General features: G+C 36.3%; 2 protein-coding genes across 2 annotated transcripts in view; both read left to right on the forward strand.

Annotated features, from left to right (window-relative positions):
• Nucleotides 1-18,448, forward strand: part of LOC129020570 (zinc finger protein 90-like) — a 38,205-nt gene extending 19,757 nt beyond the window's left edge. Inside the window, 4 exon segments of the mRNA XM_054465116.2 lie at nt 1,816-1,942; nt 2,781-2,876; nt 14,885-16,076; nt 16,078-18,448. Of these exon segments, the coding sequence (XP_054321091.2) occupies nt 1,816-1,942; nt 2,781-2,876; nt 14,885-16,076; nt 16,078-16,621 (1,959 nt within the window). The 3' untranslated portion in view covers nt 16,622-18,448.
• A 3,933-nt stretch (nt 18,449-22,381) lies between these two features.
• Nucleotides 22,382-23,538, forward strand: LOC129020577 (small ribosomal subunit protein uS9-like). The gene has a single exon (XM_054465142.2). The coding sequence runs from the start codon at nt 22,441-22,443 to the stop codon at nt 22,876-22,878; it is 438 nt and encodes a 145-aa protein (XP_054321117.2). The 5' UTR covers nt 22,382-22,440; the 3' UTR covers nt 22,879-23,538.
• The last annotated feature ends 2,734 nt before the right edge of the window (nt 23,539-26,272 follow it).

A 26,272-nucleotide genomic window follows, 5' to 3' on the forward strand; every position in this document is an offset into this window, starting at 1 on the left:
GCTTAGACTGTGTGGTCCAACCCTAGCCAATAGCAGAAAGACACAACAGTAGGGACTAGCGGTGTTATGGATAAGAGCCCCTTCCCCTCCCTTGCCCAAGTGTGCTCTTGTCATTGCTCCATCTGTGAGACACACCCTTCTATAGAAGTAAATTTGCCTTGCTGAGATGTTCTCTTTTTGAGTGCTCATTTTCCCTGAGACTCAGCAATTGTTTCCAACATGCAATCTTAAAAATGTTTCCTTTGTAGCTGTTGAACATGAAAAGATATGGATACTCAAGATTTCTGTTGGGGAAAACTGTGGCCCTTAGTAAAGATGGAGAACATGTAATGTTGAAGCTCCATCTATGTGTTCCATTAGCTCTATGCGGAACAGGATTAAGAAAATGCTTATTTAAATGGAATGACATTTATTACCCAGAAAGTTCTGAAAAGATTATTAGGAGATACCTACTCTCTAGGGTGCTAAATGAAGCCTACTTAAAATTACTACTAAAAATTACAGAACATAGGAGTTATCTGTACTTTGAAGTTTGCATAAAACACGTTCCTTTGTGGTTAAATTCATATTGTACTTACTTTTTTTGAGAGGAATATGTTGGGGTGACCAGACTAAACACCAGGTCGTGGGGGTGACAAAGTCTGATGGACTGAAAGGATTGAGAAAAAGACAGTTAGAGAGAGAAAGGTGGGACACCAGGGGGCCATTGCGATCATGGAGGCTGTGAAGGCCCTGAGGTCTGGGAGCCTATGCTATTTATTGGTAATCCAACAGAGAAACAGGTGGTGAGAATGTGGAGGTTGAAAGGGCAGGCACATGATCTACAGCTGTGATGGTTTAGCATTTATAAGGAACCTGTTCTGCTACTTGAGATAATGGGAATAGGAGCCTAGGAGGGCTAGAAGCAAGGAACCAGCAAGTCTAGACACATTCCAGAGGACATTATGTCAGTCATGCAAGCCCTACCTCAGCTTTCTTCCCAAACCTCAGCTTTTTTCCCAACAGGAATATTTCAACAGTGATGCTGTGTTCTTCTGTGTGCATTAGCACATCATAAAATTTGTCCTAGTGCATTTAATGGTTAATGATTCACTTGGTGAAATAGCTCTGTAACAGATTTCTTTCACTATACAGTTAATTATTTTAAGTATCTTTGTGCAGCTGATATGTATAAACCACCACATTCAATCTGGCAGCTGTCCTTTTTTCTTATTTTTTTCTACATATTTTTCTGTGGAAATTGAAGGCTCTTATCTTTGTTTACAGGCCAGAAAAACTGAGAAAAACAAAGGTTCTTCCACTTAGTGGATGTTTGACAAAATATCCTTGGGCCAAAAACATTGACATTATTGGTGAGCTTGTTAGAAATTCAAAAAATCAGACTTTATTTCAGATCTTCTGAAAAAAAAAAAAGAAAACCTGCATAACAAGGTCTTCAGCTTATTGTACGTATTAAAATTTGAGAGGTGCCTTCTAAGTCACCATGTCTTTTCTATCTGAAAAATTATTCACAACTCATTCCGTATGATCTAAATATAGCACTCAAAAATGTACATGTTTGTGTTCATGCCCTTAATTTTATAATTTATTATCTAGAAAAATATCATATATGAACTGATGTTGTGGATCTTCTGCTCCTCTTTGTCAGTTAGAGAATATATTAGAGAATATTTTTTGTTGAAAATTGTTTTATTGGATAATTTAGTCAGTCCTGTAAGTCAGAACCAATTCTCTTTACTCTCCAATTTCACCTTAACACAAATTACAAACTTCGCCCATGACCACTTGGTAAAAATGTGTGTGTGTGTTTTTCAGGGACCACTGGAATTTAGAGATGTGGCCATAGAATTCTCTCCAGAGGAATGGCATTGCCTGGATACTGCACAGCGGAATTTATATAGGGATGTGATGTTAGAGAACTACAGTAACCTGGTCTTCCTTGGTGAGGATAACTTGAATACATAATTCATAATATACCCTAAAGGTTGTTTTTATTTTTTTTGTGGAATGATTTTTAGTAATTTATTCTTTGTGTAAGAGAGTTTTAGATCCCCCTTTTCCCAAAAATCTTCAGAATTTCTTTATTTAGAAGTGAATTTCTTCAAGATGTTTCATCTTAAACTTTCCACTTTCCTGAGTTGAGCTATATTCTTCACTCTAAATTAGTGGTAATTCCAGAAATTTAGTGGAACAAAATGTTGTTACCCCCAGCTCAAAATCTAATTGCCACCACCAACTTTTGATTCAGTAGTACCAGGTAATAAAATTTAAAAAACCTACAAGTAGGACCGGGTGCAGTGGCTCACACCTGTAATCCCAGCACTTTGGGAGGCTGAGGTGGGCAGGTCATCTGAGGTCAGCAGTTTGAGACTAGCCTAACCAACATAAAGAAACTCTGTCTCTACTAAAAACACAAAATTAGCTGGGCATGGTGGCACATGCCTGTAATCCCAGCTACTCTGAAGGCTGAAGCAGGAGAATTGGTTGAACCCGGGAGGCAGAGGTTTCACTGAGCTGAGATTGCACCATTGCACACCAGCCTGGGTAACGAGCGAAACTCAAAAGAACAAACGAAAAACAAAACAAAACAAAAAAACCACACACACACAAAAGAAACCTACAATTTGAAAGTATTTTCTAAATATTTTGAAATTTTTTTTATAACTCAGTATTTTGGAATTTACTAGACTATTTTATCACATCTTCTCTGCTGAGCACATTACTAGCTTGTAATTGGAGAATATAAGCAAGATTGATGTTATTTATTTTTAATAAAACAGGTATTGTTGTCTCTAAGCCAGACCTGATCACCTGTCTGGAGCAAGGAAAAAAATCTTTGACTATGAAGAGACATGAGATGATTGCCAACCCCCCAGGTAGGTGCAAGTGAAAATGAATACAACAGATGACACAGATAAGGGGTCCCAAGGTCAAAGAGAAAGCCAGTCCTTAAAATGTGATTTAGGAAGCTGTGTTCCAAAGAAAATAGTTCCTGGGACACTGTTTTTTTGTTTTTAATTTTGCTCCCACAAAGGGACATCTTCTATCTTATGTTTTAAATTCTCTAAGGATTCTACCTTTCTTTCAGTGAGCTTCCTTCAGCTTCACAGTGAGAGCCAAAGTCCTCTTCATGCCATATAAGAGACTGCACCATCTGGCTGCTTTTACATCATTTTGGGGACACAGAAATATCTGCATGACTTTGAGAAGCTAAACTGTTTTTAAAGTCTTTTTGCATCAGCCCTGAAATGTATGAGGGCAGTAGTATCAGTTTCATTTTTTTTGTTAATTTTTCTGCACAGTCCATTCTGTTTTTATTACTATATAGTCTTAAAATATCATTTGAAAGTATAAGTATGGTTTACTTCTGCTCTGTCCTTTTTGTCAAGATTTCTTTGGCTATTCAAAGTTTATTTTAGTTTCATGTTAAATTTAGAATTGTATTTTCTATTTTTGTGAAAAAGATACCACTACAATTTTGATAGGAAGTTCATTGAATCTATAGATCACTTTGGATAATATGGCACTTGAATAATATTTATTCTTTCAATCCATAGACATAAAATATTTTAAAATTTATTTGGAACTTCTCTAATTTTTTCATTGATTTTCTTTTTTTTTTTTTTTTTTTGGGTAAAGGGTTTTTACCTCCATGGTTAATTTTTTTTCTCAGAAATTTATTCAAAGCAATAGTAAATAATATTTTTTCTTCTTTTGTAAGATAGTTTAAGTATATAAAACTGTACATATACTCGTATGTTAATTTTATGTTTTGCTAATTTACTGAGTGTATTTATTATTTTAGACAGGTTTTTACTCTGTTTATGGTTTTTAAAATATAAGATTGTATGATCTAGAAACAGCAACTTTTTACTTATTTTTCTTCAATTTCAATGGATTTTTTATTTATTTGACTAATTCTTCTGCCACATACTTCCAGTGCTACATTAAAATAGAAGCATTGACAATGAGCACAATATAGTTTTGCATTGGTGTCTGAATTTGATGAAGCAAATACCTCTTCACATTTTCATAAATTGGTTTTAGAAGGTAAAGATCTTCTTTTGTTGGGCCCTTAGTGTGATGAGATGCCCTCTGAATTTGTAGTGAAGAGGGGTTGTAACTTGGTCACAAGGCTGCTGGGTCTGCACTAGGGTCCACCTTTAGTTGGCTTGTTACAGGGGCTTGGGTAGTTGTAATTCCCATTTTATTTTTGGACAGACTGCATATCCTTCAGGACTTTGCTCCATAGGGCAGACACTAGGGCATGTTTTTGCAGTCGGTTCTGCATATGGTGGGCCTTGTTTCAGGATGTGGATGAGTATGGCTCTGACTGAGTACCAGAGAGCATTTCCTCAGGTAACTGTGTGGGTTTCTATGTAGGCAGAACTGACCATAACTGTGGCTCAGGTAACTGATACTGAGTCATTGAACCGCTTCAGGGACCCCAGTAGAGGCCAAGGTCTTCATGCCTGCCTGCATAGCTATAATTGGGTGCCTTTCTCCAGGTCTCTGGAATGGCAGAACCTCAGCCAGGCTGTGGCTGGGAGGAGTTTGGGATGGTTATAGAGTAAGTGCTGAATTCTCAGTGGGACCAAGTTGGGTGAACCCAATCCTGGTCTGTAGCCAAGAACAGTAGTCCTTTAGTTTCCCACCTAAATGAGGGCCTGCCTTGTGAATAAAACAATTCTCAATCTTAAGCTTTAACAGCATTTCACAACTCCCTCCCTGGATCTCAAATCTCTCTTATAGGCACTTATTTTGGAATGGCATCTTGCTGCATAATGCAGGCTGGTCTTGAGATCCTGGCCTGAAGCAGTTCTGTAACCTTAATGTACCATGTAGCTGTCATCACAGGTGTGAACCATAATACCTTTTTCTCTCATAAAAGCATTTTTGTCAGGGATGGCTGACTTTTTTTTGCTGTAAGGGGCTATGAAAATAGGACAATTTAACTCTTTTCTTCTTACTGATGTCAGTCTCCATATACATTTTTAATTTCTATTTTCTATTTCAAATTTGTCTGTAATTTTAGTTTCAGATATTTAGGACAATATGCCAGAATTTGATGGTATACTTGAAGTAAATTACATAATTAATGGGCACCCAATATTTAACTAAATATGATAAATAAGTAAAATAGTTACTTATAAATTGAAGCTTTGCTGCAGGTAAAAAGGAATTGCAGGATTTTCACCTACTTTTTTCAGCCTATATCTAAATAATAATATAGATTATTTCCTAATATTTGTTTTACATATCAGAAGGTCTAACCCTATTCTGGAAAAAATATATATATTTTTTATATATTTAACAATGTAAGGCTACTCTTTGCTTCTAAAGTTGGATTACAGCAGTTGCGTTTTGTGTAAGAATACCATATATTTAAAACATAAAAAACAAATCTAGTTTTTAAATGCTAATTTATTAACAGTTTCTCATTAGAATCTTCTATTTATAATTATACAGCATATTCTCTGAAATTTTCCTGCCACAGAGTGCATGCCAATGATTCAAAATACCTGTATATGATGATTACATAGTAACAGTTAAATATTGCAGTTACCTAGACAAATTTTTTAAAAAAATTTTTTGGAGAAGGAGTTACTCTCACCCAGGTTGGAGTGCAGTGGTGCAGTCTTGGCTCACTGCAACCTTCACCTCCTGGGTTCAAACAATTCTTGTGCCTCAGCCTCCCAAATAGCTGTTATTACAGGCATGTGCCACCACACCCGGCTAATTTATGTATTTTTAGTAGAGATGAGGATGGGTTTCACCACGTTGGCCAGGCTGGTCTTAAACTCCTGACCTCAGGTGATCCACTGGCCTCAGCCTCCCAAAGTGCTGAGATTTCAGGTGTGAGCCACTGTGCCTGGCCTGACTAATTTTTTTAAATGATACATTAATGTAGCATACCAGATTTTATGAGTAAACATTTATCTTCTTATTGTTTGTAGTTCTATATTAGTGTGTTTCTTCAGTGTAGGTTTCTCTCTTTTTTTTTTTTTTTGAGATGGAGTCTCACTCTGTCACCCAGGTTAAAGTGCAGTGGCACAATCTCAGCACAATCTCTGCCTTCTGAGTTCATGCCATTCTTCTGCGTCAGCCTCCTGAGTAGCTGGGACTACAGGCATGCCACCATGACTGGCTAATTTTTGTATTGTTATTAGCAACAGTGTTTCACCATATTGGCCAGGCTGGTCTCGAACTCCTGACCTCATGATCTGCCCACTCAGCCTCCCAAAGTGCTGGCATTACAGTCTTGAGCCACCACGCTGGTGTCAGTGTAGGTTTCTTAACATCAGTTTATTGTGTCTATTGGTTTTACTTATGTAGTATAATGTTAGAGAATTTGCAAATCTTTTTATATGCTTTAAGTCAATTTTAGGTTTAGCTAAGAGATAAATTATGCATCTCTATCACAGTCAGATTACATATGTATGTGTGTTTATCTATAAATATTTAGACAATTTGCAATTGTTTGTACACTTTAAGTCCATTTGAGGTTTAACTAACAGATAAATTATGCATATCTATCACAATCAGATTACATAAGCATGTGTGTTTGTCTGTAAATATGACCCCAATTTTAGATATTTTTTCTTAGCTGAATTTCAATGGGAGTTTTATCTTGTCTAAATGAGTAGTCATGGAGATAGTCTTATTTTCACCGTGTGTTTAATGATTAATATATATTTTTCTTTTTGTGAGAGAAACACTTTTGTGATTTGAAGGTAATTTTCAGAAAGATGTATAATTCTGTTTTTTTTCCAGTTTTTATTTAAAAGCATTGTTTTAAAAACACACAACATAAAATTTACCATCTTAAATTTATTGAAGTGTACATCAAAGGGTCAGGCATGGTTGTGGTGCTCATCTGTAATCCTGGGACTTTGGGAGGCCAAGACAGGAGGATTCCTGTAGCCCAAAGGTTTGAGACCAGCCTGGGCAACATATGGAGACCATTTCTGTAAGAAAAAATTAATAATAGCCAGGCATGCTGGTGTGCAGCTGTGGTCCCAGCTACATGGGAGATTGAAGGGGAGTCAAAATTGTGCCTCTACACTCCAGCTTAGGTGACAGAGTGAGACTCTGTCTCCAAAAAAAAAGCTGTTTATTTCAGGCATGTTAAGTTTATTCACATTGTTATGCAAAAGACTTCTAGAAAGTTTACATCTTGCAAAACTAAAACTCAATACCCATTAAGAAACAACTGCTCATTTTACCCTCTCTCTAGCCCTTGACAGACAAACCTTCCATTCTCTGATTTTATGATTTTGACTACTTAAGATATTTCATATAAGTAAAATCATACAGTATCCATAATTTTGTTACTGTATTAATTCAAGTGACATAATATTCTCAATGTTCATCTTAAAATGTGACAAGATTGTTCTTTTTAAGGTGGAATAATTTTCCATTGTATGTATATGTTACATTTTTTGATATGTTTATAAATCAGGAGACATCTGTATTGCTTCTGCCTTTTGGCTTTTGTGAATACATATACAATAAACATGGATTTTCAAATATGTTTTCCAGGTCCTGTGTTGTTTTGCTTTTTTTTTTTTTTTTTTTTTTTTTTTGAGATGGAGTCTTGCTCTGTTGCCCAGGCTGGAGTGCAGTGGTGTGATCTTGGCTAACTGCAACCCCTACCTCCTGGGTTCAAGCAATTCTCCTATTTCAGCCTCCCTAGTAGCTGGGATTACAGACACCCACTACCATGCCTAGCTAATTTTTTGAATTTTTGGTAGTGACGGGGCCAGGCTGGTCTCAAACTCCTGACCTCAAGTGATCTGCCCCACTCAGCCTCCCTAGTTGCTAGATTTGCAGGCTTGAACCACTGCACCTGGACTTTGTTACATATTTTGGATATAGATTTCTAAATGAGGAACATTTATAACTTTTTAAAATAATGGCTGTATCTTTGTTTTCCACCAACATTTAACATGGGTTTCATTTTCATTGCATCATCAACAGATTTGGTGTTTTCTAAAATATTTATTGTGGCCATTCTAATGGGTATGAGGTGATTTTGTTTTTCATTGTCTATTTCTAAATTAAGTTATTCACCTTTATTGTTTAGTTTTAAGGGCTGTTTATATATTTTGAATATTAACTTCTTTCACATGTAATTTGCAAATGTTTTCACCCATTTTCTAAAGGATGTTGTTACTCTTGAATTGTTTTTTAATATGCAGAAATTTTGATGTCTAGTATAGTTAAACTTTTATTTCATTTATTGCTCATGCATTTAATTTCTTATCTAGGAAAATGGTGCCATGACCACTGTGATGTCTTTTTCCTATATTTTTTTTGAAAGGATTTGTGAGTTATTTTATTTCTCAGTATTTTATTTAAATACTGAGATCTCCCTGTCTTAGCCTCCCAAAGTGCTGGGATTACAGGCATGAACCACTGTGCCTGGCCTCCTTTATTTTTGAGATAGGGTCTCACTCTGTCAACCAGGCTAACTTGCAAGGCTCAGTGCTACCCAAACCTCCCAAACTCAGGTGATGATCTCAGTTCAGCCTTTCAAGTAGCTGGGTTACAAGTATGTGCCATCACACCCTGCTAGCTTTTCTGTATTCTTTGTAGAGACAGAGTTTTGCCATGTTGCCCAGACTGGCCTTCAACTCCTGGGATCAAGTGATCAGCCTATCTTAGCCTTCCAAAGTACTAAGATTATATTTTATTTTATTAAGTAGTTTAATTTATATTTGAAATGATTGCTTAAAGAAAAATTATTACCAGTTATATAGTTACCGTGTTAGGTGTTTCTAATAGTTATGTTTCTCATTTCCTGTTTTATTTTCTTAATTTTGATTTAATTTTGTACTGGCATGCTTTGATTATTTTTTATTTTCTTTTGTATACTTTCTATAAATTTTATTTTGTAATCATCTTGAAATGTGGAGATTACATACATCTTAAAGTTAAAACAATATATTTTAATCTTGTAAGAACTTCAATTGAATACAAAAACTATGTCTCTACATTTTTGGCTTATAATTGATATTAAAATTATTTTATATGATTTATGCAGAGTTTTTTTTTTTTTTTTTTTTTTTTGAGATGGAGTCTCCCTCTATTACCCAGACTGGAGTACAGTGGCATGATCTCAGCTCACTGCAACATTTGCCTCCCAGGTCCAAGTGATTCTCCTTCCTCAGCCTCCTGTGTAGCTGGGATTACAGGCATGCACCACCATGCCCGGCTAATTTTTGTATTTTTAGTAGAGACAGTGTTTCACAATCTTGGCCAGGCTGGTCACAAGCTTCTGACCTCATGATTCACCCGCCTTAATGTCCCAAAGTGCTGGGATTACAGGCATGAGGCAATGTGCCCTGTTGATTTATTCAGATTCACATATTGTTTTTTATATTCTATAAAAAAGAACTTCAAAGGTTTCATGTACAATAATTTTTTTTTTTTTTTGAGACTGAGTCTCACTCTATTGCCCAGGATGAAGAGCAGTGGTGAATGGCAGTGGGCACCATTGCACCTGGCCTCTTTTTTTTATTTTTTATTTTTTTGAGATGGAGTCTTTCTCTGTCACCCAGGCTGGAGTGGCATGGCATGATTTTGGCAAACTGCAACTTCTGCCTCCTGGGTTCAAGCAATTCTCTTGCCTCAGCATCCTGAGTAGCTGGGACTACAGGTGTGCTCCACCACACCTGGGTAATTTTTGCATTTTTAGTAGAGATGGGGTTTCACCATGTTATTCAGGCTTGCCTCAGCAATCAGGCAATCCACCTACCTCGGCCTCTCAAAGTGTTGGGATTACAGACATGAGCCAGCACGCATAACCTCTTGTAGTACATCTTGTAGGACTGCGCAAATGGTAATGAACACTGTTAACTTTTAGTTTGGAAAGCCTTTATCTTCTTTTGGAAGTAAAATAATTTAAAATCGAGTATTGCTGGTTAGAAATGTTTTTTTGTTACATCAAAATTTGGGAAGTTCTCAACTTTTTTTTTTTTTAAATCTTCAAGTACTTCTGTATTTCTTTTTCCCTATATTCTAAAATTTCTTTTATGAATACATTGATCTACTTGATGGTATCCAATAAGTTTTGCATTCCATGTTTTACTTATTTTTTTGCAATTTAATATTTTTGTGTTATATATTTTTGGGTATGTCACATCACATCAATTAATTGTGTTTTGATTTTTTAGTTTATAATTGTATATGACAATATTTAACTCTACCATTTAAAACAGTGTGGAGCAAAATTAAATATGAATAAGCCATATGTCTATTACCAATATAATTATTTCTATGTTTCTTTTCCTGTATAAATATTATCCCTGTAGTTTTGTGTCACTTGTGTATTTCTTGTGTAGGTTTGTTGTAACGGTTTTTTATGTATTTTCTTTTTTTTTTCTCATTGGAGAGGGAGTTTCACTCATGTTACCCAGGCTGGACTACAATGGCAGGATCTCAGCTCACTATAGAACCTCTGCCTCCTGGGTTCAAGCCATTCTCCTGCCTCAGCCTTCCAAGTAGCTGGGATTACAGTCGTGCACTACAACGCCTGCCTAATTTCATACTTTTAGTAGAGACAGGGTTTCACTATGTTGGTCAAGCTGGTCTTGAACTCTTGAACTCAGGTGTTCTGCCCACCTTGGCCTCCCAAAGTGCTGGGATACAGGCGTAAGCCACAGCACGCGGCTTCTAACAGTTTTTTTAATCCTGTCTAGGTGAGTAGTCATAAAAACTCTCCTAATTTTGCCGGGTGCAGTGGGTCACGACTGTAATCCCAGCACTTTGGGAAGCCGAGACGGGTGGATTACGAGGTCAGGAAATTGAGACCATCCTGGCTAACACGGTGAAACCTGTCTCTACTAAAAATACAGAAAATTAGCCGGGGTGTTGGCGGGCGCTTGTAGTCTCAGCTACCCGGGAGGCTGAAGCGGCAGAATGGAGTGAACCCGGGAGGCGGAGCTTGCAGTGAGCCGAGATCGCGCCACTGCACTCCAGCCTGGGAGACAGAGTGAGACCTGGTCTCAAAAACACTCCTAATTTCAACATCAATTTCCTTGTGAATCTATCTTATTTTTGTGTGTCAGAAACACTTTTGGATTTGAAGATAATTTCAAAACAATACTAACTGTCTCTTTTAGGTATTATTGTTTATTTTCACTTATGTGTTACGTGTCAAAAAATAACAAAATTTATAATAAAATATTTCTAGGCCGGGCGGGGTGGCTTACGCCTGTAATCCCATCACTTTCAGAGGCTGAGGCGGGCAGATCACAAGGTCAGAAGATAGAGACCATCCTGGCTACCATGGGGAAACATGGTCTCTACTATAATACAAAAAATTAGCCAGATGTGGTGGCACGCAGCTGTAATGCCAGCTACTGAGGAGGCTGAGGCAGGGGAATTGGTTAAACCCGGGAGGTGGAGGTTGCAGTGAACTGATATTGTGCCACTGCAGTTTAGCCTGGGAGACAGAGTGAGAAGTATATATTTCTAAATATTCAGTTCGTTCATATTAATTATATTGAAATTCTTATGCAATATATCACTAGAATGTTTTTATCTTGCAAAGCTAAACCTCTATACACATTAAACAACTACCAATTCTGCCCATTTCGTGGCACTCTCCAAACACCACGTTGTTTTCTGTTTCTAAGAGCGTAACTGATTTATATATCTTACACAATATCTGTCTTTTTGTGGCTGGCTCATTTTGCATAATGTCATCAATATTTAACTTAATAATTGTTAGAATATGTGTTGTATCATTTCTATATATTTGTACATTTATTATTTGTATTATTGTTTTATACTCTAATTTCATTTTTGTCATAGAAAGTAATCTATTAATTTTCAGCTTTAAAAAATGTGTTAAGACTTTGTTTTTGGCCTAACAGGTGGTCCATAAAGAAGAAAATTGTATGAGCTATTGAGAAGGCTGTGTATCCTGATGTTGTTGAGGAGTGTTCTCTATACCTTCATTAGAAATTATTGTTTTTTACTGTCTTCTAGTCCCCTGTTCCCTTACTAATATTCTGTCTTGTTTTATTATTATAACAGAAAATGGGTTACTGAAATAGCCTATTATAATTATATTTCTGTCTATGTGTTTATTCCGTTTTCTTAGTATTTGCTTTATATATTTGAAACCCTAATTTGAGACACACATGCACTCAAATAAATACATGTATAAACAAATTTGTCATAGGCTCCCAGCGAATGAATCTACATATTGTTTAACATCTTTTTGAAGTTTTGACTTAAAGTACATTTTATAAAATGTGACAGTTTTTGACTTAAGATGTAGCTTGTGTAATACTATTGTGAACCCTTCTGCTCTCATTTGGTTAATATTTACATGAAATTTCTATTTCCATCTTGCCACTTTCAGTCTTTTTTTGTTATTAGATCTCAACTGACTCTTGTAGAAAGGCAAGTTAAATCTTGATTTCACAAAATTTTTAACAAACTTTTTTATTGAAAGAATGTGTCTTGATTGGAAAGATAATTATATATATAAAATTTTAAATAGTTTTCTGAAGGAGAAAAGCTTACTAATGTTATTTTATTTTTTGTTTTATTTGACTCTTGTATCTTTGTCTCTCATTTTCCTTTCTGTCTTTTATGGGTTTTTTTGTATTAATATGCATTCCGGTTTTTAAAAATTTTCTTTTGTGTATCTATACAGATATTTTCTTAGTGGTACCATGGGGGATTATATAAAACCTCTAGTAGATCCAACAATGTGTTTGAATGTGGTAAAAAAATAACTTAAGTTATATACAAAAATTCTTCATCATTACATCTGCCTACATTGCTGCTCTGAAAATGCTCTTATATGTGAATTTTGAAATTTTACTTATATATGTGTTTGTTATAAATATCTTTATGTGTATCCTAGTTTGTTTGTTCAGCTTTTTCATTTTTTCATCATTTTTTCTTTTGAGAAATTTTTCAGTTACTTTTTGTAATTTTTATACCCACAATTTTTATTTTTTTCTATTTTAATATTTCTTGTTGTTATCCTCATTTTTATAATCTTCAGTAGTTGTCTGTGTTTCCATTTCACTTACTGCATATTATTATATTTTATTTATTTCTGTATTTATTTCATCTGAGATGGAGTCATTTTCTGTCAGGCTGGAAGCAGTGGTGCAGTCTTGGCTCACTGCAACCTCCGCCTCCTAGGTTCAAGCGATTCTCTTGCTTCAGTCTCCTGAGTAGCTGGGGTTACAGGTGCTTTCCACTATGACTGGCTAAGTTTTTGTATTTTTAGTATAGACAGGGTTTCACCATGTTGGCTAGGCTGACCTTGAACTCCTGACCTCAAATGATTCACACACCTCAGGCTCCTAAATTGCTGGTATTACAGGTGTGAACCACTGTGCCCAGCATATTTTATTTTATTTTTGAGACAGTCTTGCTCTGTTGCCTAGGCTGCAGTGCAGAGGTACAATCTCCACTCACTGCAAACGTCCCTTCCCAGGTTCAAGCAATTCCTGTGTGTCAGCCTCCCAAGCAGCTGGGATTACAGGCTCATGCCACCATGCCCAGTTAATTTTTGCATTTTTAGTAGATACACGGTTTCACCATGTTCTCTAGGCTGGTCTCATACTCCTGACCTCATGTGATTTTCCCACCTTGACTTCTCTGTGTTGGAATTACATGAATGACCACCAACCCTGGCCTCTTCAATTTATTTGGAATTTTAAAAATTACTTTATATGCTTTTTATAGTTGCTTTTGAAATTTTTTTCATTGGGCCATGTTTCTCTAATATTTTATGTACATTGTAATCTTTGATTGAGATTTGGACATTGACAAAAAGCTACCTGTTACAATCTTTTTATAATATAGCTTTGTCCTGGCATAGTCTGAAATCAATAGTCTTGGCTAGAGATTCTGGGAATTTCTCAAACATGTTCTTAGGATGTGTCTTGTCTAAATTTTGTGTTTACTGTTTAGTTAAATTGGCTTATTAATTTTTTTAATAATCAGTAATCACTTGCTGCAGCCATTGCCTGTTTGGGGTACTGCAGTTTCTCTGCTTCTCTAACATTTATCTTTAGACTCAGTAGACTCAATGTCATTCCAATGTATATCACCACTTCTTTCAACGTTTTATGTCATGGGAGACATTAACCAGTGTCTAAGAAGCACATAGGAGCCAGAAATAAAGGTGTATGTGCCAATGTTTTTCTTTCTTTTTTTTTTTTTTAAAAAAAAACAAGACTTGGCAACTTACATTTGTGTGTGTGTGTGTGTGTGTGACAGAATGTCACTCTGTTCCCTAGGCTGGAGTGCAGTGGCATGATCTTGGCTCACTACATTCTCTACCTCCACAGTTCAAGCAATTCTGTTGCCTAAGCCTCCCAAGTAGCTAGGATTACAGGTACCTGTTACCATGCCTGGCTAATATTTTGTATTTTTAGTACAGACAGGGTTTCATGATGTTGGTCAGGCTGGTCTCAAGCTCCTGACCTCAGGTCACCCACCTGCCTTGGTCACCCACCTGCCTTGGTCTCCCAAAGTGCTGGGATTAAAGGCCTGAGCCTGGGTGGAAATTTCTGTTTCTTTCTTTCTTTCTTTTTCTTTTCTTTTCTTTTCTTTCTTCCTTCCTTCCTTCCTTCCTTCCTACCTTCCTTCCTTCCTTCCTTCCTTCCTTCCTTCCTTCCTTCTTATGAGATGGAGTCTCGCTCTGTTGCCCAGGGTGGAGTGCAGTGGTGTGATCTTGGCTTATCGCAATCTCCACCTCCCAGACTCAAGCAATTCTCTGCCTCAGCTTCCCAAGTAGCTGGGATTTGCCCACCACCATGCCTGGTTAATTTTGTTTGTAAATGTAACCTGTATTTATCAGAATCTAGCAATTGAAGTAATGTGTTCTTATTGTTTCTTTCAGTTATGTGTTTTCATTTTGCCCAAGACCTTTGTCCAGAGCAGAGCCTAAAAGATTCCTTCCAAAAAGTGATACTGAGAAGATATGAAAAACGTGAATATGGCAATTTAGAGTTAAAAAAAGGTTGTGAAAGTGTGGATGAGGGTAAAGTACACAAAGGAGGTTATAATGGACTTAACCAATGTTTGACAACTACCCAGAGCAAAATATTTCAATGTGATACATTTGTGAATGTCTCTCATATATTTTCAAATTCAAACAGACATAAGATAAGAGATACTGGAAAAAAACCTTTCAAATGTATAGAATGTGGCAAAGCTTTTAACCAGTCCTCAACCCTTACTACAGATAAGAAAATTCATACTGGAGAGATAACCTGCAAATGTGAAGAATGTGGCAAAGCCTTCAACAGGTCCTCACACCTTACTTTACATAAGAGAATTCATGCTGGAGAGAAACGTTACAAATGTGAAGAATGTGGCAAAGACTTAAAGTATTCCTCTACCCTTACTGCACATAAGAGAATTCATACTGGAGAGAAACCCTACAAGTGTGATAAATGTGGCAAAGCATTTATTTCATCCTCGACCCTTTATGTACATAAGATAAGTCATACTGAAGAGAAACCCTACAAATGTGAAGAATGTGGCAAAGCCTTCAAGCTCTCCTCAATCCTTAGTACACATAAGAGAATCCATACTGGAGAGAAACCCTTCAAATGTGAAGAATGTGGCAAAGCCTTCAGGCGCTCCTTAGTTCTTAGTACGCATAAGAGAATTCATACTGGAGAGAAACCTTACAAGTGTGATAAATGTGGCAAAGCGTTTATTTCATCCTCGATCCTTTATGTACATAAGATAAGTCATACTGAAGAGAAACCCTACAAGTGTGAAGAATGTGGCAAAGCCTTCAAGCTCTCCTCAATCCTTAGTACACATAAGAGAATCCATACTGGAGAGAAACCCTACAAATGTGAAGAATGTGGCAAAGCCTTCAGGCGCTCCTTAGTCCTTCGTTCACATAAAAGAATTCATACTGGAGAGAAACCCTACAAGTGTGATAAATGTGGCAAAGCATTTATTTCATCCTCACTCCTTTATAAACATAAGATAAGTCATAGTGAAAAGAAACCCTACAAATGTGAAGAATGTGGCAAAGCCTTCAAGCGCTCCTCAACACTTACTATCCATAAGATAAGAGAAACCCTACAAATGTGAAGAATGTGGCAAAGCCTTCAAGCGCTCCTCAGCCCTGAGCACACATAAGATAATTCATACCGGAGAGAAACCCTACAAATGTGAAGAATGTGGCAAAGCCTTCAAGCGCTCCTCAAACCTTACTACACATAAGATAAGTCATACTGAAGAGAAACTCTACAAATGTCAAGAATGTGACAAAGCCTTCAAGTATTCCTCAGCCCTTAGCACACATAAGATAATTCATAGTGGAGAGAAACCCTACAAATGTGAACAATGTGGCAAAGCCTTCAAGCGCTCCTCAGTCCTTAGTAGACATAAGATAATTCATACTGGAGCAAAACCCTACAAATGTGAAGAATGTGGCAAAGCCTTTAAGCGCTCCTCACAGCTTACTAGTCATAAGATAAGTCATACTGGAGAGAAACCCTACAAATATGAAGAATGTGGCAAAGCTCTTAACTTGTCCTCAGACCTTAATACACATAAGAGGATTCATATTGGACAGAAAGCCTACATAGTGAAGAACATGGCAAATCTTTGAAATATTCCTCAACCCTTAATAAACATAAGATAATTCATACTGGAAAGAAACCCTATAAATGTGATGACTGTTGGAAAGCCTTTGACCACCCCTCAACTCTTACTAAATATGAGAATTTATATGAAACAACTCCTACAAAAATAAAGAATGTGACAAATCATTTTAAGGAAGTTCTCAACCTTTATTACACATAATTCATACAGGACAGAAAATCTACAAGTGTGAAAAATGCAGCAAAGCCTATAACAAGTTTTCAATTCTTTTTTTTTTTTTTTTTTGAGAATGAGTTTCATGCTTCTCATGTAGGCTGGAGTGCAATGGCATGATCTCTGCTCACTGCAACCTCTTCCTCCTGGTTCAAGCCATTCACCTGCTTCAGCCTCCACCACCATGCCCAAATAATTTTTGTATTTTTATTAGAGACAGTGTTTTGCCATGTTTAAGAGGCTGGTCTCCAACTGTGGTTCACCCACCTTGGCCTCCTAAAATGCTGGGATTACAGTCATAAGCATCTATTCCCAGCCACAAGTTCTCAGTTCTTAAGAGACATGGTGATAATTCATGCTGAAGAGGAACTCTACAAACTTGAAAGATGTGACAGTGCTTTTACCACCACCTCCAACTTTTCTGTACATAAAGATGATTATACTAGTGTGAAACCCTAGAAATAATAGAAAATTTGACAAATCCTTTATATGATTGCAACACTTGATTGTAGGTAAGATAACTGAACCCTAACTCCTACAAGTGTGAAGAATGTGGGAAAACTTTTTAATCAGTGCATACACCTTATTTCACAGGAAAGCTAGTATCCTTGAGAAAAATTGCACAATTATAAAAAATATGGAAAACCCATTAATGCCTACTCACATCTTACCCAATAGAAGGTGGTTCACAGTTAATAAAAGCATTTAAAATGCAATTATGCTCAAAAAACTTTCAGAAAATAGAAGCCTTTAAAGTGAAGAAGAGTATTCTGAAGATAACCATTACACATAATAGAGGGGGTTGTATTACTTTTACTTGCATCACAGATTTCGTTGCACACATTTTGTACTAGAGGAAAACCCTGAAGCAGTTGCTCCAGCTTTGTTCAACAACAGGGAATTTTAGAGAAGAATCCTGCAAATGTAGTGAATTTGGAAACAATTTTTTTTTCAAAAACTACAGCTTAGAAAACACCAGAGACTTGATAACTAAAACATGTTTGCAGAAACAGTAAATATAAAAAATATTTAATTCAAAATGAATTCCATGTAAATATCAGAGAATTTACAGTAGAATAACTAAGGCACTGATACTTCAGACATTGCACTAAATCAGAGTGTTGAGTATAAAAAAGAATCCACAACAAAAATTGTTAGATAAATTATTTATATATAACTTTAAAAGGTTTTTTGAAGCATTGTAATTACATTGAAAGTATACTTGCTTTCTTGAAGAAAATTTTTTGAAAAGTGAATAATGATGTAATAGAGCTTTCAAATTTATGCTGTTACTTTATTTCTATTGTATTCACATGTGAAAGCATGTGATCAATTGTTGCTGCATCAGAGATATTACAGATTCTTTACTGGGCATTCTTTATAACCTTTTCTATTAAAGAGAAAGGATATTAAAATGTAAGATGCATAATGAAAATATAAGTGGAGAGGCTGTTTGTATTTGACCTATATTAAGTAATGTATAAGGTAGTGTTCAGAGTAATACTTTTCTACATTATAGTGAGAGAAATTATGAATTATAGTTAAAGGTATATTAAATTACTGTATTATTTTACTAATTTTACTTTCATGTAATAAAATACACTACATTTAAAAATTGTTAGATTGTGTGTGAAGTTAATTTTGTTGTATCTATTTTTTTTGAGATGGAGTCCACCTTCTCACCCAGGCTGGAGTGCAGCAGCACGATCTCTATGATCATTGCAACCTTCACCTCCCAAGTTCAAGTGATTCTCCTGTCTCAGTCTCCCAAGTAGCAAGGACTACAGGTGCATGCCACCATGCCCGGCTAATTGTTGTATTTTTAGTAGAGATGGGGTTTCACCATATCAGTCAGGCTAGTCTTGACCTCTTGAGCTCAAGTGATCCACCTGCCCCGGCTTCCCAAAGTGCTGAGATTGGCCTAGTTTTGTTTTATTTTTTACCATATTAAGACTGTTTTGCATTTAATGACACCATATTATGCCACTAACTTTAACCTATCCCACCTTACTCAAGGGTATAGGTAAAAGATGGTAGCAGTATACTATTTGGCATATAGTGGAATAACATTAGTAATCACTTTGCCAGTGGCTTTAAACTAATTGAATTAAAGAATATTTTTCCCATGGGTTAAATTTTTATTCTTACAGAAATTTATTAGTATTTGTGGGTATTTAGTATATGTTTATGCTTTATATGGCATATTGTGATTCAGGACTACAATATGTAATAATTACATTAGGGTAAATAAGGTATCCATCACCTCTGTCATTTATCCTTTGTATTCCAAACAGTGTAATTATACACTTTTAGTTATTTGAAAATGTACAATTAAATTTTTTGACCACAGGGTTATTTTTATGGTCATAATAAAAATTATACAGAAATATAAAAAGAATATGGCCAGATGCAGTGGCTCATGCCTGTAATCCCAACCATTTGGGAGGCTGAGGCAGCTGGATTGCCTGAGCTCAAGATTTCAAGACCAGCCTGGCCAACATGGTGAAACCCTGTCTGTACTAAAAATACAAAAATTAGCCAGGCATAGGAACACCGATGTGGAGGCTGAAGCAGGAGAATAGCTTGAACCAGGGAGGTGGAGTTTATAGTGATCCCAGATTGCACCACTGCATTCCAGCCTAGGCAACATTTCTGAGTCCTGAAAAACTATTAATAAATATTTGTTACATAGTTTTCTATAAACTTGTGGTCTCTCTGCCTGCAAACACAGAGTTTTAGTTTTAATTTTTGTAGAGTGAAATATACACATATTACTCTGAAGGTAAACCTTAGGCATAAGAAAAATATGAAGTAAGTGTGTTTGTGTGAGTTTGTGTTGGTACATATTTTCAGAAGAAAAGCACAATTATTGAAACAAAACAACTTATTTTAATTTGGTGAATAACAGAAAACACCTTCAAAATGTTGAAAGCAAATCTATACTTTCTGCTTTGTATTGAATTTATTAATGTAAAATTTTATAGCTTATGTTTCCTATTCTTTCCAGAATCTGCCTATTGAAGCACAGGCAATTTTGTCTCCATAAATAACACTCTTGAGTACAACAATAAAAGCCCTCTTCAAACAAACAAAAAAATTATAACAGTTATTTTAATGAAAATGTAACCAAAATTATATAATTGGATATATTTTTGTTGTTCTATGTGTGTGCAAATGTATAAATTGGTATATAAGGAAAAAATAATTTAAGCCAGAAAAAAAGATGTTAGCTAATATTTGTAATGAATAAAACTGGAAAGTAGTTAATTATTATTTGCACATGATGTCTTTGTTTACATAGATAACAAAACAGCAGAAAGGCTACTTTAAATTTTATTCAAGTGGGTAGATAACATTCTAAGATAATACCCTGGATTCCCAGTCTGTTGCACACTTGCTGTGTAATACTTTTTCCTTGAGTGTAAAAAAATGTGTGACTGTGGTGGGAATCACTCATTAAATTAGGTTACTTATGTGTTGACTTTGTGTTATCAAAATGGAGATTATCCTGACTGTGATAAACTTTTATCAGAGGTGCTTTTAAGAGAAAGACACATCATAGAAAAACACCCCTGCTTGTCTGAAAGTAAGTGACTTCTAGGTGGGCCATGTTGCAAGCTGCTAACGGTGACCACATGGCAGAAAACATATTTGTACATTGTTATCATTCCTGCCCTTCTGCATGTTGCTTCCAGTAGGGAGAATAAGAGGATCCTATGGTAGAGGGAAAAAAAGGGAATCTCATTCATGCAAGAAATAATCACCTCTCATGCAGGATAGCTTAAGAGAAACAGGAGACCACAACAGGACCACATTAATAGAGGAAAAGGGTAACCTGGGTAAAAGTGCTCTCTGGCATTATGGAACTACATTTAGTAAGCTGTAGTGAATGGTCAGCCTCTGGGATACCAATAGTCTACCAACAAGGCTGAACTCATTCTAATTCAATCAGCATGTCTGCATTTACACTATCCATTACAGAAATACCTTGAAGACCAGTGGGTAATGTCCTAGAATTGAACTTACTTCAAATCATACCTAATTGTTCTTAACATTTGAAAAACCTTAAAAACAATGAATTCATAAATAATTAACTTCTAATTATAGAGGATTCTACTATACTGTAATACAAGATTAAAGTGTAAACACCTTAATATGAAGATTTCTTGAATGAATGATTGGTTATGCAGTTTATTTTAAATTAACATGATAAAAGTAACAGATAAAACATTGGAAATGGATAAAATTAATAAAAAACACATCTTTTCAATGGTTTGGCATAATTGCCATGCTTTTGGAAATGGCCAGATGACCAAGAAGAAACAAAAACAAGATTTTGGCTTTGCCCAGTCATTGTTTTTGACCTTCTGAAATCTAAAATCCAGGCCAAAGTGTTGAATGGGACTATTTTATAGGTGGCTTCCTTGGGTTTTCAATGCAATGAAGGGAAAACTTTGATAGGCAGGAAAATGCACGCTATATACACACATTGCTCTTCTCTGATTTGCTTTAACATTGAAAAATTGAAAATTGTAAATGTAGTCTCAATTAGAGTAAATTAACAAAAGATTTGTTTTTTCAAAAAGCAAATGTATACAATTAATGGGTAACAGATACCATTAGCTGCTAAAAAATAGTATGACTAAATTCAGTATCTAGCCATGAAAATAACAGCCCAATTAAATGAAGACCCTAATAGGTGCATGTGGAAAGCATTGCTGTGCAGTGTGGTCCCTCCACTCAGCATTTTCTTCTGCCTCTTTACAGAGATACCAATTTCCTCTGAGTGACTCGGTGCATACTGGGAGCCAAGAATGCCGTGTTCAGTGTGACTACTGAAAACATGGTTAACACACTTCTTCGATATGATAATAAAATGATATAAATGTTTCTCTGCCTCAGAAAAGCTTTTAGTAAAAGATCATATTATTCAATTTAGGTTCATGAAAAATTTTAATATTCCAGATAACTCAGACACTTAAATGTCAATGAAATCTCATAAAACATTTGAATAAGATAAAGTCTTCTTAGCTAAGAATTTTATTACTGGTAAATTTAGAAAAAAACAGAAAACCAGCACTTTAAGCCAAATAACAGTGTTTGACATGAGTTGCACCCAAACAAGTGCTCTTCATGATCATTGTTAAAGTAGCAATAGCGCCACGTGCTTTCCTGGGAACTGCTGGCCTGTTTTCCACTGATACAAAGTGGAGAAGGCTTTGAAATAGCAAAGGAGGGTGACATAAATTGAATACTTATATGAAATACAATTTTAATTAAAAATAGCATTTGATGTTGTACAACTATAAGTGAAACTATTAGTGTGATGTCATATTCTTAATTATATTGACAAAATAACCATTCACAGTATTATTCAAAATAATATGTTTTGTCAGCTGTATATTTGCTAGCTTTTGGTTAAATAGTACCGGAGCTCAATAGCAATCAACAAAATGAATCTTTATTTTACCGCAAGCATTAGTGATGCATATGCCTGTTTTTCCTTTTAGGAAAGCTTTTTGCCTTTTCCGGTTAGGCAAAAAACCGGATAGCTTTTTGCCTTTTCCGGTTGCAGCGCCGCGCAGTGAGGTTCTCTAGTCCACACTCGCAGCCATGCCGTCCAAGGGTCCGCCGCAATCGGTGCAAGTCTTCGGACGCGAGAAGACAGCCACAGCTGTGGTGCACTGCAAACGCGGCAATGGTCTCATCAAGGTGAACGGGCGGCCCTTGGAGATGATTGAGCCGTGCACGCTACAATACGAGCTGCTGGAGCCAGTTCTTCTCGGCAAGGAGCGATTTGCTGGTGTGGACATCCGTGTATGTGTGAAGGGTGGTGGTCATGTGGCCCAGATTTATGCTATCCGTCAGTCCATCTCCAAAGCCCTGGTGGCCTATTACCAGAAATATGTGGATGAGGCTTCCAAGAAGGAGATGAAAGACATCCTCATCCAGTATGACCGGATCCTGCTGGTAGCTGATCCCCATCGTTGCGAGTCCAAAAAGTTTGGAGGCCCTGGTGCCCGTGCTCGCTACCAGAAATCCTACCGATAAGCGCATCATGACTATCAAAATTCACCTGTATAATAAACAGTTTTTGAGGGATTTTAAAGTTTCAAGGAAAAAAAGTTAATTGGCTTTTTATGAAGGATTTATACTTTTTTTTTCAGTGTGCTGTTTATTGCTGAGAAGTGGCTGCCCTGCCAGAAAACTGCTATTCTCAGCTGTAACCACATTGACTAATAGTGAGTGGAAGTGAAGTGGATAAAAAGTAAATGTGTCTTCTCTGTATCTTTTTTTATTTATTGGCTGAAGAACAGGAGGATGCAGAAGATGGAAGAAAAGATAATCTCTGAAAGATAATGAAGCAGCTCTCCTAACTAGACAAAAACGTCATAGGGGATTTTTTTTCATCATTTTACTCTGTGCTTCTATGCGTTTAAATTTTTTTTTTTTTTGAGACACAGTCTCGCTCTGTTGACCAGGCCAGAGTGCAGTGGCATGATCTCGACTAACTGCTACCTCCACCTCCTGGGTTCAAGCGATTCTGCCTCAGCCTTCTGAGTAGCTGGGATTACAGGTGTGTGCCACCACACCTGACTAATTTTTGCTTTTTTAGTTGTGGTGCAGTTTCCTCATGTTGGTGAGGCTGGTCTCGCGATTTGTTCACATGGGCCTTCCAAAGTGTGGGATTACGTACGTGAGCCCCTGCACCTGGTGAGTTTAATTTTTGTTTTTTTTTTTTTACACTTTACATAGAAATAGGATTATGTGGACCGGGCACGGTGGTCTGTAATCTCAGCACTTTCAGTGGCTGAGGTGGGTGGACCACTTGAGATTAGGAGTTCAAGGCCAGCCTGGCCAACATGGGAAAACACTGTCTCTACTAAAAATATAAAAATTAGCCAGGAGTGGTGGTGCGCACCTGTAATCCCAGGTATGGGGGAGGCTGAGGCAGGAAAATCGAAACCAGGAGGCAGAGGTTGCAGTGAACCGAGATGGTACCACTGAACCATCACGTGTGTAGGCAAAACTCCATTTCAGAAACAAAACAAAAAAATTTTTTGTGTGTGTTTTCCTGTGCTGGGTTATTTTACTTAGCATAATATCGTTCAGGTTCATGAATGTTGTTGCAAATAACAAGAATTTCTTATTTTTAAAGACTGAATAGCATTGCACTGTGTACATACACCACACTTTCTTTTTCCATTTACCTATTGATGGACACCTATGTTGATTCCATACCTGAGGTATTGTAAGTAATCTGCTTCTTTACTTCTCTTTTGTTTTGTTTCAGAGTCTCATTCTGTTGCTCAAGCTGAAGGGCAGTGCCATGATCTTGACCCACTGCAACCTCCGCCTCCAAGGTTCAAGCAATTCTAGTGCCTCAGCATTCTGAGTAGCTGAGATTACAGGTGTGCACCACCAAACCCGGCTAATTTTTGTATTTTTAGTAGAGGCAGGCTTTCACCATGTTGACCAGGCTGATTTGTTTGTATATTTCTTTCTTCCTTTCCTTTTTTATTTCTAGAAGCATTTTAATTCTAAAATATAAATGATGACATGTAAAAGCCTTCATTTCTCTGTCTTTGATTACTATTATGGCTGATGAAAAAATAAGCTTTTTTGAAATTTCCTGAGTAAACGTTATTACTTCCTATTAACATAACTTGAGACAATGTAGAAATGAAAATGAACATTTGATAGTAAAACAGCAATTATCTAGCTCCTGGTAGTCATTTAGTCTCTCATCTGCTCTTTAGAACTTCCACAAAGACAAGAACTCTATTTTATTCCAAGAGTGTGTGATGTAAAATCTTATCTTTTTGTCTTTGTGGCTACAGACCAGGTATTATGGTTATGAAAAAAATTCTAGGTCTCCTTTTAGTAGACAGATGGTGATGATGGAAGCAAATATAATAGTACATGGTACTTGGCCACATTTCAAATGGGTGATAGTGAACATTCACTGAAGTGTCATAGGTGGTTCTTATTTGCTAGGTCAAATCTTCTTTGCAAGAAAGGCTCAGCCAACTGTTGTCAAGCATTTCTGGCAGTTCCTAGATACATGAACAAAATCTCACTAGGCTGGTTTGCTGAGACCAGAATTAAAAACACCCAGGTGCCAGGTTATTAAAAACATTTTTACATTTATGGAAAAAAAATGTGATGTGATGTGTGGCTTGGTTTGAATAAATCTTCACTGAGCTAAGTAGCTGATTGAATTTACCTAACCTGAAAGAAAAAAAAAAAAAGAAAAAACCTACACTGAAAAAACACACTAACATGGAACTGCAAGACAGTGATAAGAAAAATGTTTACTCGTAAACTCTGGTATGCAACATTGATGTATCATTAAAAAAGTTTTTCAGTTTGGGCACGGTGTCTCACATCTGTAATCTTGTCATTTTGGGAGGCCAATGCAGGTGTATCACCTCAGGTCATGAGTTCAAGGCCAGCCTGGACAATGTGGTGAAACCCATTCTCTAGTAAAAATACAAAAATTAGCTGGGCATGGTGGCACGTGACTAATCCTATCTACTTGGGAGGCTGAGGCATGAGAATTGCTTGAAACTGGGAAATGGAGGTAGCAGTAAGCCAAGATTGCACCACTGCACTCCAGCCTGGGTGACAGAGCATGTCTCTGTCTAAAATATATATATAGTCTAGGTAACTGCAATATGTAACTATTACTGTGTACTCATCAAATGCAGATCTTTTGAATCATTGGCATGCACTGTGTGGCAGTAAAATTTCAGAGAATATGCAGTGTATTTATAAATAGAAGATTCTAATAAGAAACTTTCAATAAGTAAGCCTTTAAAAGAAACTTGAGTTACTTTTTATGTTTTAAATATATGCTATTCTTACACAAAATGAAACTGCTGCAATCCAACTTTAGAAGCAAAGAATAGTCTTACATTGTTAAATATGGAAAATATATATATAACTATTTTACAGAATAGGGTTAGAACCTCTGATATGTAAAACAAATATTAGGAAAAAACTATGGTATTATTTGATATAGGCTGAAGTAAGTAGATGAAAATTCTATAATTTCTTTTTGCCTGCCACAAATTTAAATTTATAAGTAATTATTTTAGTAAACATGGAGTGCCTACTAATTATCTAATTTATTTCAGACATACCGTGCAAATTCTAGCATATTGTCCTAACTGTCTGAATCTAAAATTATAGACAAATTTATATAGAAAATAGAAAGTAAAAATGTATAGGGAGAGTGACATCAGTAAGATGAAAAGACTAAAAGTGCTCATTTTCATCTCCCCTTACAGCAAAACAATGTCAGCCTTCCCTGACAAAAATGCCTTTATTAGAGAACAAGACATTATGGCTCACAACTGTAATGACAGCTACATGGTACATTAAGGTTATGGAACTGCTTCAGGCCAGGATATCGAGACCAGCCTGGGTTATGTAGCAAGAC

This window comes from Pongo pygmaeus, chromosome 20 (genome assembly GCF_028885625.2).
Source record: "Pongo pygmaeus isolate AG05252 chromosome 20, NHGRI_mPonPyg2-v2.0_pri, whole genome shotgun sequence".
Lineage (NCBI taxonomy): Eukaryota > Metazoa > Chordata > Mammalia > Primates > Hominidae > Pongo > Pongo pygmaeus.

What these genes read in the sequence shown, in the direction of transcription:
- LOC129020577 (XM_054465142.2), top strand. Translation starts at nt 22,441, where the DNA reads ATGCCGTCCAAGGGTCCGCCGCAATCGGTGCAAGTCTTCGGACGCGAG.